Genomic DNA, 12,592 nt, shown 5'->3' on the forward strand with positions numbered 1-12,592 from the left:
TCTTTCTCTTTGATAATCTCAAAGATGTCCACTTTCTACCCTTATACACAATTCCCAGGCTATGTTTGACAACTGTTTCCTATATTCAAAATGGTTCATAATTTTCCTTCTAATTTTGGTTCATCTGAATAAAAATGTGTATTTCTTGGGGGATATTTTAGTGATACCATAGAGAAAACAACAGCTATAACATCTTGAAGGTAATGTATAGTTCCTGATGCAAAAATATTCTTTAGGTTAGTTACCATTTGTTTGAAGACTTATTTCTGTGTTTCTTTGGACTGACTCCAATGTGAAGGAGAGGGGGAAAAAAAACAAAAACAAAAAAACTTCCTAAATCTTTCCCAGAGTTTCCAATCCTCACGCCTATTGTCTAAGCATGAATCTTACAAAAGTCCAAGTCGGTTTCCCCTGTAGAAGTCTCTGACCTGGGAACCACAAATAGGCTTCAGGGGGACTGAAAATTCCAAAATGCTCCAAGTAAAGGTGGTAAGTAGTTGTATGTTTCTGGACAGAGGAACCTGAGTTTCCACAGACGTTTATAGGTTACCAAGAAGATCAATAATTACCGTCCTAGACAATAGAACTCTGAGGTATTTCTGATTTGAGGAAAGGAAAAACTGCACCAACAAGAAAGGGAGCTTCACAGTTCTCTGAACTTTGTGTTACTTCATTTGTCAAGAGGCTTCCTGGAGTTGTTAATTTGGTTATGTCACATTCGTTTTCAAGCTGCTGCTGCTTCTCTTGACTCTTCCCACCACCCTGCTACTTGCTTCTCACATCTCTCCAGGCATCATAAAAGCAGAAAGGGTATTACAGAATTGTCAAGAGTCCCTCTTTATAAATTAACTAAAGGTCAGTTCTCAAGAAGATTTTAAAGAGTACCTACCCAGGATCCTTTCTGTGAATATTCAGGAGCTTCTCCAATCATTAAGTTAATGCAGAGCAATGTCCAAATAGAGTTTTTCTGTTTTCCCATGTAAAAAAAATTGCACTATTTCCCCAATTTGGCCTATTTCCAAAGTCTTACATATTTGCAAAATCTGCCATGGGAAAATATGAAATGAAGACATTTTAGGAGAAAATAGACTAATGGTACCCATTGAATGCCTTTTGTCCAAGAGGATTTTTCAGTTAAGGTCGATGATTGTATATGAAAGGAGATTAAACTCAATGTTGTAAAATTAGCCTGATGCATGACTAAAAATAAATGATGTGTCCTTTTTTTGGTAATAAAGCTATTTCCTTCTCTCATCTTTTCTTCAGCAGATGGCAACAAGCAGGCCCATGGAATGGAATGGAAACCACTCCTCTGTAACGATGTTTGTTCTTCTGGGACTCTCAGATAAAAAAGAGCTGCAGCTCATCCTCTTTCCAATATTCCTAGGAATCTACCTTGTAACCCTTATCTGGAACCTTGGTCTCATCCTTCTAATTAGAATGGAGTCCTACCTGCATACACCCATGTACTTTTTTCTTTGTTTCCTGTCGTTTATAGATATCTGCTATTCTTCTTCAATCAGCCCGAGGATGCTTTCAGACTTCCTAAAAAATGAAAAAATGATTTCCTTCATTTCCTGTGCAACTCAGTATTTTGTTGCAGCCTGGATGGCTCTGGCTGAGTGCTGCCTATTGGCCACCATGGCCTATGACCGATATGTGGCCATTGGCAACCCACTACAATACTCAGCCATCATGGTACCTGACCTCTGTGGGAAGATGGTTGCTGGGGCCTATGTAAGTGGTTTCCTTAGCAGTTTATCTCAAACAATCTCTTGCTTTCAACTTTACTACTGTGGACCAAATGTCATTCAGCATTTCTTCTGTGACTTGCCTCAGATTATTTCCTTGTCTTGCTCCAATCCCTTCACCACCCAAATGACTCTTCTTCTGGTAGCTATTGTTGTTGGATTTGGTTCTTTGTTTGTTATCCTCTTATCCTATGGTTTCATTGCAGCATCCGTCCTGAAAATATCCTCAGGCAAAGGTCGTGCCAAGGCCTTCAATACCTGTGCCTCCCACTTGGCAGCTGTGACACTCTATTATGGTACAGCCCTCTCCGTGTACCTGAGTCCCAAGTCTAATCAGTCCATGAAGTGGGACAAGGTGCTATCAATGTTCTATGTCATCATCATCCCCATTTTAAACCCTCTGATCTATAGTCTGAGGAACAAGGAGATCAAAGAGGCCCTCAAGAGGCTTATAAAGAGACCAACAGCCTTATGTCAGAATAGTATTTGGGCAGGTGTTATTACCATGCAAGGTAGATGGAGGTAAAAATGTGTCAGTGGCCTATTGCAGGTCATATGAATAACTAGACAGCAAGAAGAAGTGAAAACTTGGCTTCCTTATTTCTTGGGGCCATCATGCTTAGCTGCTATCAAGAAGTAATCTAACAGTCTTGTTATATACAGTTTAACAAGCCAGTTTCTATTATTAGAACTCAGATAAAAGCCTAAAAGGTGATTGTGCTTTGAGAAGAGAAATGTTGGTAGATATTATATGTACAGAAATGAGAAGAATCCAGGACACCAAGCAGTATGTTCTGTCCTTCACAGATTTTCTTTGTTTCTTTTATTATTAATTTTTCGACATTCATATATGTTCAAAAAAAAACCAAAATTAAATACTATATAAAATTAAACATTGGAAAAATTAAAAATTATTTTTTTTTTATTGTGCTTTAGTTAAAGTTTACAGTTTAAGTTAGTTTCTCATACAAAAATTTATACACACATTGTTATGTGACCATAGTTGCTCTCCCTATAATGTGACAACACACTCCTCCTTCCCACCCGGATTTCCCATGCCCATGCTACTGGCTCCCGTCCTTTTCTGCTCTCTCTTACCTCACCTCCAGACAGGAGCTGCCCATTTAGTCTCGTGTATCTACTTGAGTTAAACAGCACACTCTTTACGAGTATCATTTTATGTCTTATAGTCCAGTCTAATCTTCCTCTGAAGAGTTGGCTTGGGAATGGTTTTAGTTTTGGGCTAACAGAGAGTCTGGGAGCCATGTCTTCTGGGGTCCCTCCAGTCTCAATCAGACCATTCAGTTTGGTCTTTTTACTAGAATTTGAGTTCTGCACCACACTTTTCTCCTGCTCCTTCAGGGATTCTCTATTGTGTTCCCTGTCAGGGTGGTTACTGATGGTACCCAGGCACGATCTAGTTCTTCCGGTCTCAGGACAATTGAGTCTCTGGTTTATATGGCCCTTTCTGTCTCTTGAGCTCATATTTTTCTTGTGTCTTTGATATTCTTCTTTCTCCTTTGCTCCAGGTGTGTTGGGACCAATTGATGTGTCTTAAATTGCCGCTTGCTACCTTTTTTTTTTTATTACCTTTTATTGAGCTTCAAGTGAACGTGTACAAATCAAGTCAGTCTGTCACATATAAGTTTACATACATCTTACTCCGTACTCCCACTTGCTCTCCCCCTAATGAGTCAGCCCTTCCAGTCTCTCCTTTTGTGACAATTTTGCCAGCTTCCCACTCTCTCTATCCTCCCAACCCCCCTCCAGACAGGAGATGCCAACACAATCTCAAGTGTCCACCTGATACAAGTAGCTCACTCTTCATCAGCATCTCTCTCCCACCCACTGTCCAGTCCCTTTCATGTGTGATGAGTTGTCTTTGGGGATGGTTCCTGTCCTGTGCCAACAGAAGGTCTGGGGACCATGGCCGCCGGGATTCCTCTAGTCTCAGTCAGACCATTAAGTATGGTCTTTTTATGAGAATTTCGGTCTGCATCCCACTGATCTCCTGCTCCCTCAGGGGTTCTCTGTTGTGCTCCCTGTCAGGGCAGTCATCGATTGTGGCCGGGCACCAACTAGTTCTTCTGGTCTCAGGATGATGTAGGTCTCTGGTTCATGTGGCCCTTTCTGTCTCTTGGGCTCTTAGTTGTCGTGTGACCTTGGTGTTCTTCATTCTCCTTTGATCCAGGTGGGTTGAGACCAATTGATGCATCTTAGATGGCCGCTTGTTAGCATTTAAGACCCCAGATGCCACATTTCAAAATGGGATGCAGAATGTTTTCATAAAAGAATTATTTTGCCAATTGACTTAGAAGTCCCCTTAAACCATGGTCCCCAAACCCCCGTCCTTGCTCCGCTGACCTTTGAAGTATTCATTTTATCCCGGAAACTTCTTTGCTTTTGGTCCAGTCCAATAGAGCTGACCTTCCATGAATTGAGTGTTGTCCTTCCCTTCACCTAAAGCAGTTCTTATCTACTGATTAATCAATAAGAAACCCTCTCCCTCCCTCCCTCCCTCCCCCCCTCATAACCACAAAAGTATGTGTTCTTCTCAGTTTATACTATTTCTCAAGATCTTATAATAGTGGTCTTATACAATATTTGTCCTTTTGCCTCTGACTCATTTCGCTCAGCATAATGCCTTCCAGGTTCCTCCATGTTATGAAATGTTTCAGAGATTCGTCACTGTTCTTTATCGATGCGTAGTATTCCATTGTGTGAATATACCACAATTTATTTACCCATTCATCCGTTGATGGACACCTTGGTTGCTTCCAGCTTTTTGCTATTGTAAACAGAGCTGCAATAAACATGGGTGTGCATATATCTGTTTGTGTGAAGGCTCTTATTTCTCTAGGGTATATTCCGAGCGTGGGATTTCTGGGTTGTATGGTAGTTCTATTTCTAACTGTTTAAAATAACGCCAGATAGATTTCCAAAGTGGTTGTACCATTTTACATCCCCACCAGCAGTGTTATACCTCTTTGTGGTTACCTTATTATTTACTCCTATTTTTCTAAGTAAAAACCTAACTTGTATTGTTCTATATCGCCTTGTATCACTCTCCATATGGCAGTTCTACGCCTCCTGTATTTAGTCCCTCTTTTTGATTATTGTGATCTTTTACGTATTGACTTCCGTGATTCCCTGTTATGATTATATATATATATATTTTTTTAATTAATCTTAATTTGTTTGTTTTTGTGATTTCCCTATTTGAGTTGATATCAGGATGTTCTGTTTTGTGACCTTGTGTTGTGCTGGTATCTGATATTATTGGTTTTCTGACCAAACAATATCCTTTAGTATTTCTTGTAGCTTTGGTTTGGTTTTTGCAAATTCTCTAAACTTGTGTTTATCTGTAAATATCTTAATTTCGCCTTCATATTTCAGAGAGAGTTTTGCTGGATATATGATCCTTGGCTGGCAGTTCTTCTCCTTCAGTGCTCTGTATATGTCGTCCCATTCCCTTCTTGCCTGCATGGTTTCTGCTGAGTAGTCTGAACTTATTCTTATTGATTCTCCCTTGAAGGAAACCTTTCTTTTCTCCCTGGCTGCTTTTAAAATTTTCTCTTTATCTTTGGTTTTGCTGAGTTTGATGATAATATGTCTTGGTGTTTTTCTTTTTGGATCAATTGTAAATGGGGTTCGATAAGCATCTTGGATAGATATCCTTTCGTCTTTCATGATGTCAGGGAATTTTTCTGTCAGGAGTTCTTCAACTATTTTCTCTGTGTTTTCTGTCCTCCCTCCCTGTTCTGGGACTCCAATCACTCGCAAGTTATCCTTCTTGATAGAGTCCCACATGATTCTTAGGGTTTCTTCATTTTTTTTAATTCTTTTATCTGATTTTTTTTCAGCTATGTTGGTGTTGATTCCCTGGTCCTCCAGATGTCCCAGTCTGCATTCTAAATGCTCGAGTCTGCTCCTCTGACTTCCTATTGCGTTGTCTAATTCTGTAATTTTATTGTTAATCTTTTGGATTTCTACATGCTGTCTCTCTATGGATTCTTGCAACTTATTAATTTTTCCACTGTGTTCTTGAATAATCTTTTTGAGTTCTTCAACAGTTTTATCAGTGTGTTCCTTGGCTTTTTCTGCAGTTTGCCTTATTTCGTTTCCGATGTCTTGAAGCATTCTGTAAATTAGTTTTTTATATTCTGTATCTGATAATTGCAGGATTGTATCTTCATTTGGGAAAGATTTTGATTCTTTTGTTTAGGGGGTTGTAGAAGCTGTCATGGTCTGCTTCTTTAAGTGGTTTGATATGGATTGTTGTCTCCGAGCCATCACTGGGAAACTAGTTTTTCCAGAAAATCCGCTAAAAAAAAATGCAGTCAGATCCCTATCAGAATTGCCTTTGGATTATAACCGCCACCTTGTTCCCTGTAAAGATGAAAGTCTGAGATTTGAATCATATATGCTTGGCTGTAGCTGGTTCTGTGTTTTTAGTCCAATTAGGGGTGGATTTTTGGTCCCTGGGTTTTTTTTTTTGTTGTTGTTCCTTCTCTCAGGCTGAAAGAGTGGGTTAGGAAAAGACCAAAAGAAAAAAAAAAGGGGGGGAAGCAAAGCCTCTGCGGAGCCGGAGCCGTTCTCCCTCTGGCTCAGCCAATTCCAATGTTAATGAAGCCGCCTGGAGAGGGTGGGGGAGGGATCAGCGAGATAGGAGAGTAGCACCTCAGAATATAGCCAGAGTTGCTTGTCTTGCTTGGAATGACTATTATATCTGAGATTCACGCGGGGCGTGTTGCCTATGTGTGCTGGCTGTGTGGAGATTGCCCCCAGGGGTCTGGCCCTCTGAAGCCACCCGCTGCCTGTCCAAATGCTAGCGTCAAGGTTCCCCTGCTGGGACGCTTATTCCCAGCTCCAAAATCAGTTGCTGCCTCCTGGGGACTTCTCTGCCTGCCAGCTGTGTCGCCGCGCCGCCTCCGCGGACCGGCTAGGCCCCCTCCCGGGGTTAGTTCAGGGGAGTGGAGTAGCTCTCCGTGCTTGTGCCGTACCAGCGCCCAGTCAAAATCCCGGTGGCACGGTTCCCCGGCTGGGACACTGCTCTCCCAGCTCCCAGACCAGTCACTGTCTCCCAGGGACTTCTCCCACTGGCTGCGTCGCCACGCCGCCCATGCGAACTGGCTGGGCCCCCTCCTGGGGTGTGTTCAGGGGGTTAGGGCTGGGCCCCCTGTTTGCGCCGTCAGCTCCCCTGGGCTCTGCCCTAAATCGGGCGCCAAAGGTTACCTGACTGGGAGGCTGGCTCCAGGCTCTGAAAACAATCGCTGCTTCCCCGTTTTTTTTTTCGTTTTCCATCTCTAAATCTGTGTTTGTTGTTCAGGGTTCTTAGGTTGTTATGTACTTGATCGATTCACTTGTTTTTCCGAGTCTTTGTTGCAAGAGGGATCCGAGGTAGCGTCTACCTAGTCCGCCATCTTGGCCCCGCCTCCCGCTTGCTACCTTTTAATAACCCAGACACCACTCACCAAAGTGGGATGCAGAACATTTTCTTAATAAACTTTGTTATGCCAGTTGACCTAGATGTCCCTTGAAACCATGGTCCCTAGGCCCCTATCCCTGCTACCGTGTCCCTCGAAGTGTTTGGTTGTATTCAGGAAATTTCTTAGCTTTTGATTTAGTCCAGTTGTGCTGACTTCCCCTGTGTGTGGGTTGTCTTTCCCTTTACCTAAGATAATTCTTGTCTACTAACTCTGGCTGCCTAGTGGTTAAGAGCTATGTCTGCCAACTGAAAGGTCAGCAGTTCAAATTCACCAGGCACTCCTTGGAAACCAAATGGGCCAGTTCTACTCTGTCCTATAGGGTCGCTATGAGTCAGGATCAATTTGAAGGCAAAGGGTTCAGTTTTTTGTTCAGATCTAGTTTGTGAATACTCCTCTCCCTCCCACCTCACCCTCATAAGCACCAAAGAATGTGTCCTTCTGTGTTTAAACCTTTTCTTCAGTTCTTATAATAGTGCTCTCATACAATATTTGTCCTTTTGCAACTGACGAAGTTCACTCAGCATAATGCCTTCCAGATTCATCCATGTTATAAGATGTTGTGAGGATTCATTGTTGTTCTTTTTTGTATTTTTAGTATTCCATTGAATGAATGTACCATAGTTTGTGTATTCATTCATCCATTGAAGGGCGCCTAGGTTGTTTTCATATTTTGCTTTTGGGAACAGTGCTACAATGAACATGGATGCACATATATCTACTCTTGTGACAGTTCTTATTTCTCTAGGATATATTCCAAGGAGTGGGATTGCTGGATCGTATGGTTCTTCTATTTGTAGCATTTTAAAAATTGATGTCCAAAATGCTTTTACCATTTTACATTCCCACCAGCAGTGTCTAAGTATTCCATTCTCTCCACAACTTGTTCAACATTTATTATTTTGTATTTTGGGGATTAATGCTAGCCTTCTTGGGGTGAGATGGTATCTTGTAGTTTTGATTTGCATTTCTCTTATGGCTGATGATCATGAGCATTTCCTCATGTATCTTTGAACTGCTTGGACATCTTCATGGTGAAGTGTCTGTTCATATCCTTTGCCCATTTTTATTGATTATTTGTCTTTTTTTTTTTGTAGAGATGTTGGATTTTCCTGTAGATTTTAGAGATTAGGGCTTTGTTGGATTTGTCATAGCTAGAAATTTTTGCCCAGTTTGCAGTTTTGCTTTTTACTCTTTTGGTGATGTCTCATTTTATTTATTCGTACTTTCGATGAAGGTTTACAGAACAAATTTCTTATCAGTTAATACACACATTGTTCTGTGACATCGGTTAACGACCCCAAGACATGTTAACACTCCACCTTCTCAACCCTGGGTTCCCTGTTATCAGTTTTCCTGTTCCCTCCTGCCTTCCTGTCCCTGCCCCAGGGCTGATGGTCCCCTTTAGTCTTGTTTCGTTCCATGGGTCTGTTCAATCTTTGGTGATGGGTGAACCTCAGGAGTGACTTCATTACTGAGCTGAAAGAGTGTCCGGGCGCCATAGTCTCAGGGTTTTTCCAGCCTCTGTCAGGCCAGCAAGTCTGGTCATTCTGTTTGAGTTAGAATTTTGTTCTACATTTTTCTCCACCTCCGCCTGGGACCCTCTATTTTGATCCCTGTCAGAGCCGACAGTGGTGGCAGCTGGTACTATCTCACTGTTCTGGACTCAGTCTGGTGGAAGCTGTGGTAGATGTGGTCCATTAGTCCTTTTGACTAATCTTTCCCTTGTATCTTTAGTTTTCTTCATTCTTCTGTGCTCCCAAAGGGTGAGACTTGTGGAGTATCCTAGATGAATGCTCACAGGCTTTTAAGACCCCAAATACTACTCACCAAAGTAGAACATATTCTTTATAAACCATGATATGCTAGTTGAACTAGATATTCTCTGAGATTATGGTCCCCAAAGCCCTCAGCCCAGCAATTCGGTCCCTCAGGGTGTTTTTTTTTTTTTATGGCGCTACCATGATATTGCGCTGTACAGGTTGTGCTGGCTTCCCCAGTATTGTGTACTGTATTACCCTTCACCAAAGTTTCCACTTATCTATTGTCTGTTAAGTGTTTTTCCATCCCCACCCCTTCCCTCCCTCGAAATCATCAAATATTTGTTTTTCTTTGTAAAGCTTTTCATGACTATTTATAGTAGCGGTCTCATACATTATTTGTCCTTCTGTGATTGATTTATTTCACTCAGCATAATGTCCTCCAGATTCATCCATGTTATGAGATACTTGGTGAAGTCTTTTGATGAGCATAAATGTTTAATTTTTAGAAGATCTCAGTTGTTTTGTTTATCTTCTGATGTTTGTATATTGTTAGTTATGGTTTGTATCCTTCTAAAGCCATGTATGAGGGCCTCTAGCATTGACCCTATTTTTTCTTCTATTTTTGGTTTTATATTTAGGTCTTTGCTCCATTGTGAATTAGTTTTTGTGTATGGTGTGAGGTATGGGTCCTGTTTCATTTTTTTGCAGATGGACATCCAGTTTTGCATTGTATTTGGAGATTGTTTTGGGTAGAATTGACAATTTTACAATGTTGGGCCTACCAATCCGTAAGCGTGTTGTTTTTCTGTTTATGTAGGCCTTGTTTGATTTCTTGCAGTGGTGTTTTGTATATTTCTTTGTATAGGTCTTTTATGTCCCTGGTTAGATTTATTCTTAATTATTTTATTTTTTTAGGAGCTATTATAAATGATATTGTTTTCCTGATTTCCTTTTCATAGTTCTCTTTATTGGTGTATAGGAATCCAACTGATTTTTGTATCTTTGTCTTGTGTCCAGCTAGCATGCTGAATCTTTCTATTAGCTCCTGTAGTTTTCTCATGGAGTTTTTGCGTTTCCGTGTAGAGTATCACATCATCCTCAAGTAGGGACAGTTTTACTTCTTTCTTTCCAATTTGGATTCCCTTTTTTTCTTTTTCTTGCATTACTACTCTAACTAGAACTTCCAGCACAATATTAAGTAGGACTGGTGATAACGAGCATTCTTGTGTCTTGCTCTTGTTTTCAAGGGGAATAATTTCAGCTTCTCTCCATTAAGAATGATGTTGGATGTTGGTTTTGTATAGATGTCCTTCATTATGTTGAGGAATTTGTCTTGTCTACCTATTTAATTAAGAGTTTTTTTTTTTTTTTTTTTTTAATCAGGAATGTGTGCTGGAGATTGTCGGATGCCTTTTCCATGTCAGTTGAAATGATCATTTGATTCTTTTATTTATGTGGTGGATTACATCGATTGATCTTTCTAAAGTGAACTGTCCTTGCACACCTGGTATGAATTCCACTTACTGTGGTGTATTTTTTTTTGATATGATGCTAAATTCTATTGGGTAGATGTTTGTTGAGAATTTTTTCATCTACAATAATGAGAGATATTGGTCTGTATTTTTCTACTCGGAGGTGTCTTTGCCTGGTTTTAGTATCAGGGTTCTGCTGGCTTCATAGAATGAATTCAGAAGTATCCCTTCCATTTCTAAGTTCTGCAGTAGTTTGAATAGTACTGGTGTAAGTTATTTTCTGAATGTTTGGTAGAATTCTGCAGTGAACCCATCTGGGCGGGGGCTTTTTTTTGCTGGGAGTTTTTTTTTTTTTTTAACCTTTTCAATCTCTTCTTTGTTATGGGTCTGTTTAGATTCTCAACTTCAGTTTGTGTTAGTTTGGGCAGGTAGTGTGTTTCTAGAAATTTGTCCATTTCCTCTAGGTTTACATATTTGTTGGAGTACAGTTTTTCATAGGACTCTGTTATGATCCTTTTTATTTCAGTTGGGTCTATTGTAGTGTCCCCCAATTCATTTCTTATTTGGGTTATTTTTGTCCTCTCCTCTTTTTCTTTTATCAATTCGGCCAATAGTTTGTCGATTTTTTTTGATCTTTTCAAAGAACCAGGTTTTGGCTTTGTTGATCCTTTCTATTGTTTTTCTATTCTCTGTTTCATCTCTGATGTTTATTATTTCTTTTCTTTTGCTGGCTGTTGGCTTCTTTTGCTGTTCTCTTTCTGTTTGTTCCAGTTGTGTAGCTAACGTTTTGATTTTGTCCCTTTCTTCTTTTTTGATGCGTGCATCCATTGGCTTAAATTGACCTCTGAGCACTGCCTTTGCTGTGTCCCAAAGGTTTCTGTAAGATATGTTTTCGTTCTTGTTTGATTCTCAGAATTTTTTGATTCCATGTTTGACTACTTCTATTACCCAGTGGTTTTTAAGCGGGGTGTTATTCAGTTCCCATGTATTTGATTTTTTCCATTGTTCTTCCTGTATTAATTTCTACTTTTTAGAGTGTTGTGATAAGAGAAGATGTTTTTTATTATCTCAATGTTTTGGATCTTGTTGAGGATTACTTTGTGGCTTAAGATGTGGTCCATTCTGGAGAACATTGCATGTCTATTGGAAAAGAATGTGTACTTTTTGCAGCTGTTGAATGGAGTTTCTATATGTGTCTATAGGTCAAGTTAGTTGATTGTGGCCTTTAGATATTCTGTATCTTTGTTGAGTTTCTTTCTAGGTATTCTGTCCTTTACTGAGAGTAGTGTGTCAATGTCTCCTATTATTATTGTGGAAGTATCTATTTCTCTTTTCAGTGCTGTTAGAGTTTGTTTGATGTGATTTGGATCCCTGTCATTGGGTCTGTAGATATTTATAATGGTCATGTCTTCATGGTTTCTTGTTCCTTTAATCATCAGAAAATGCCCTTCTTTGTCTTTTATGGCAGATTTTCTTTTCCAGTCTATATAATTTGAGATTAGTATTGCCATTCCTGCTCTTTTTTGGTAGCTGTTTACTTGATATATTTTTTCCCATCCTTTGATTTTTAATAAATTTATGTCTGTTTCTAAGACATGTCTTTCGTAGACAGCATATTGAGGGGTCTTTTTTTTTATCCATTTTGTCACTCTCTGTGTCTTTATGGGTGCATTTAAGCCTTTTACGTTAAATGTGATTATTGATAGGTATGAGTTTATTGATGTCATTTTGTGTTGCTTTTTTGTGGTGCTCAGGTTTTCTTTGTCCATCTTACTCTCTTGTGTTGAATTCCTTTTATTTCTGGATTTTTTTTTGCATTTGTTTCATCTTCATAGATTTTGCATTTACTGAGTCTTTATATTTTTCTTCTTTATTTTGATGAAGAGATTTGTTAACTTTCTTTGTGGTTACCTTGAAATTTACTGTTGTGTTCCTAAGTTTACACCAGTCTTTCATTACTTGATAATGCCTTGATTTCCTCTCCATTTGAAAGTTCTATACCTACACTGTTTATGCCCTTTTTAATTGATCTGACTTTGTTGTCATTTACAGATTCACCTCTCTGGTTGTCTGTTGTAAATCTTTTGTTTTATCCTTGAATGTTTATTATCTACTTCGGT

At 39.7% G+C, this 12,592-nt stretch overlaps 1 protein-coding gene across 1 annotated transcript; it reads left to right on the forward strand.

The window, feature by feature from the left end:
- The first annotated feature begins 967 nt into the window (after positions 1–967).
- Positions 968–2,277, forward strand: LOC100667154 (olfactory receptor 5AN6-like). The gene has a single exon (XM_003419526.4). The coding sequence runs from the start codon at positions 1,270–1,272 to the stop codon at positions 2,275–2,277; it is 1,008 nt and encodes a 335-aa protein (XP_003419574.4). The 5' UTR covers positions 968–1,269.
- The last annotated feature ends 10,315 nt before the right edge of the window (positions 2,278–12,592 follow it).

Source organism: Loxodonta africana, chromosome 7 (assembly GCF_030014295.1).
Source record: "Loxodonta africana isolate mLoxAfr1 chromosome 7, mLoxAfr1.hap2, whole genome shotgun sequence".
NCBI lineage: Eukaryota > Metazoa > Chordata > Mammalia > Proboscidea > Elephantidae > Loxodonta > Loxodonta africana.

What these genes read in the sequence shown, in the direction of transcription:
- LOC100667154 (XM_003419526.4), top strand. Translation starts at nt 1,270, where the DNA reads ATGGCAACAAGCAGGCCCATGGAATGGAATGGAAACCACTCCTCTGTA.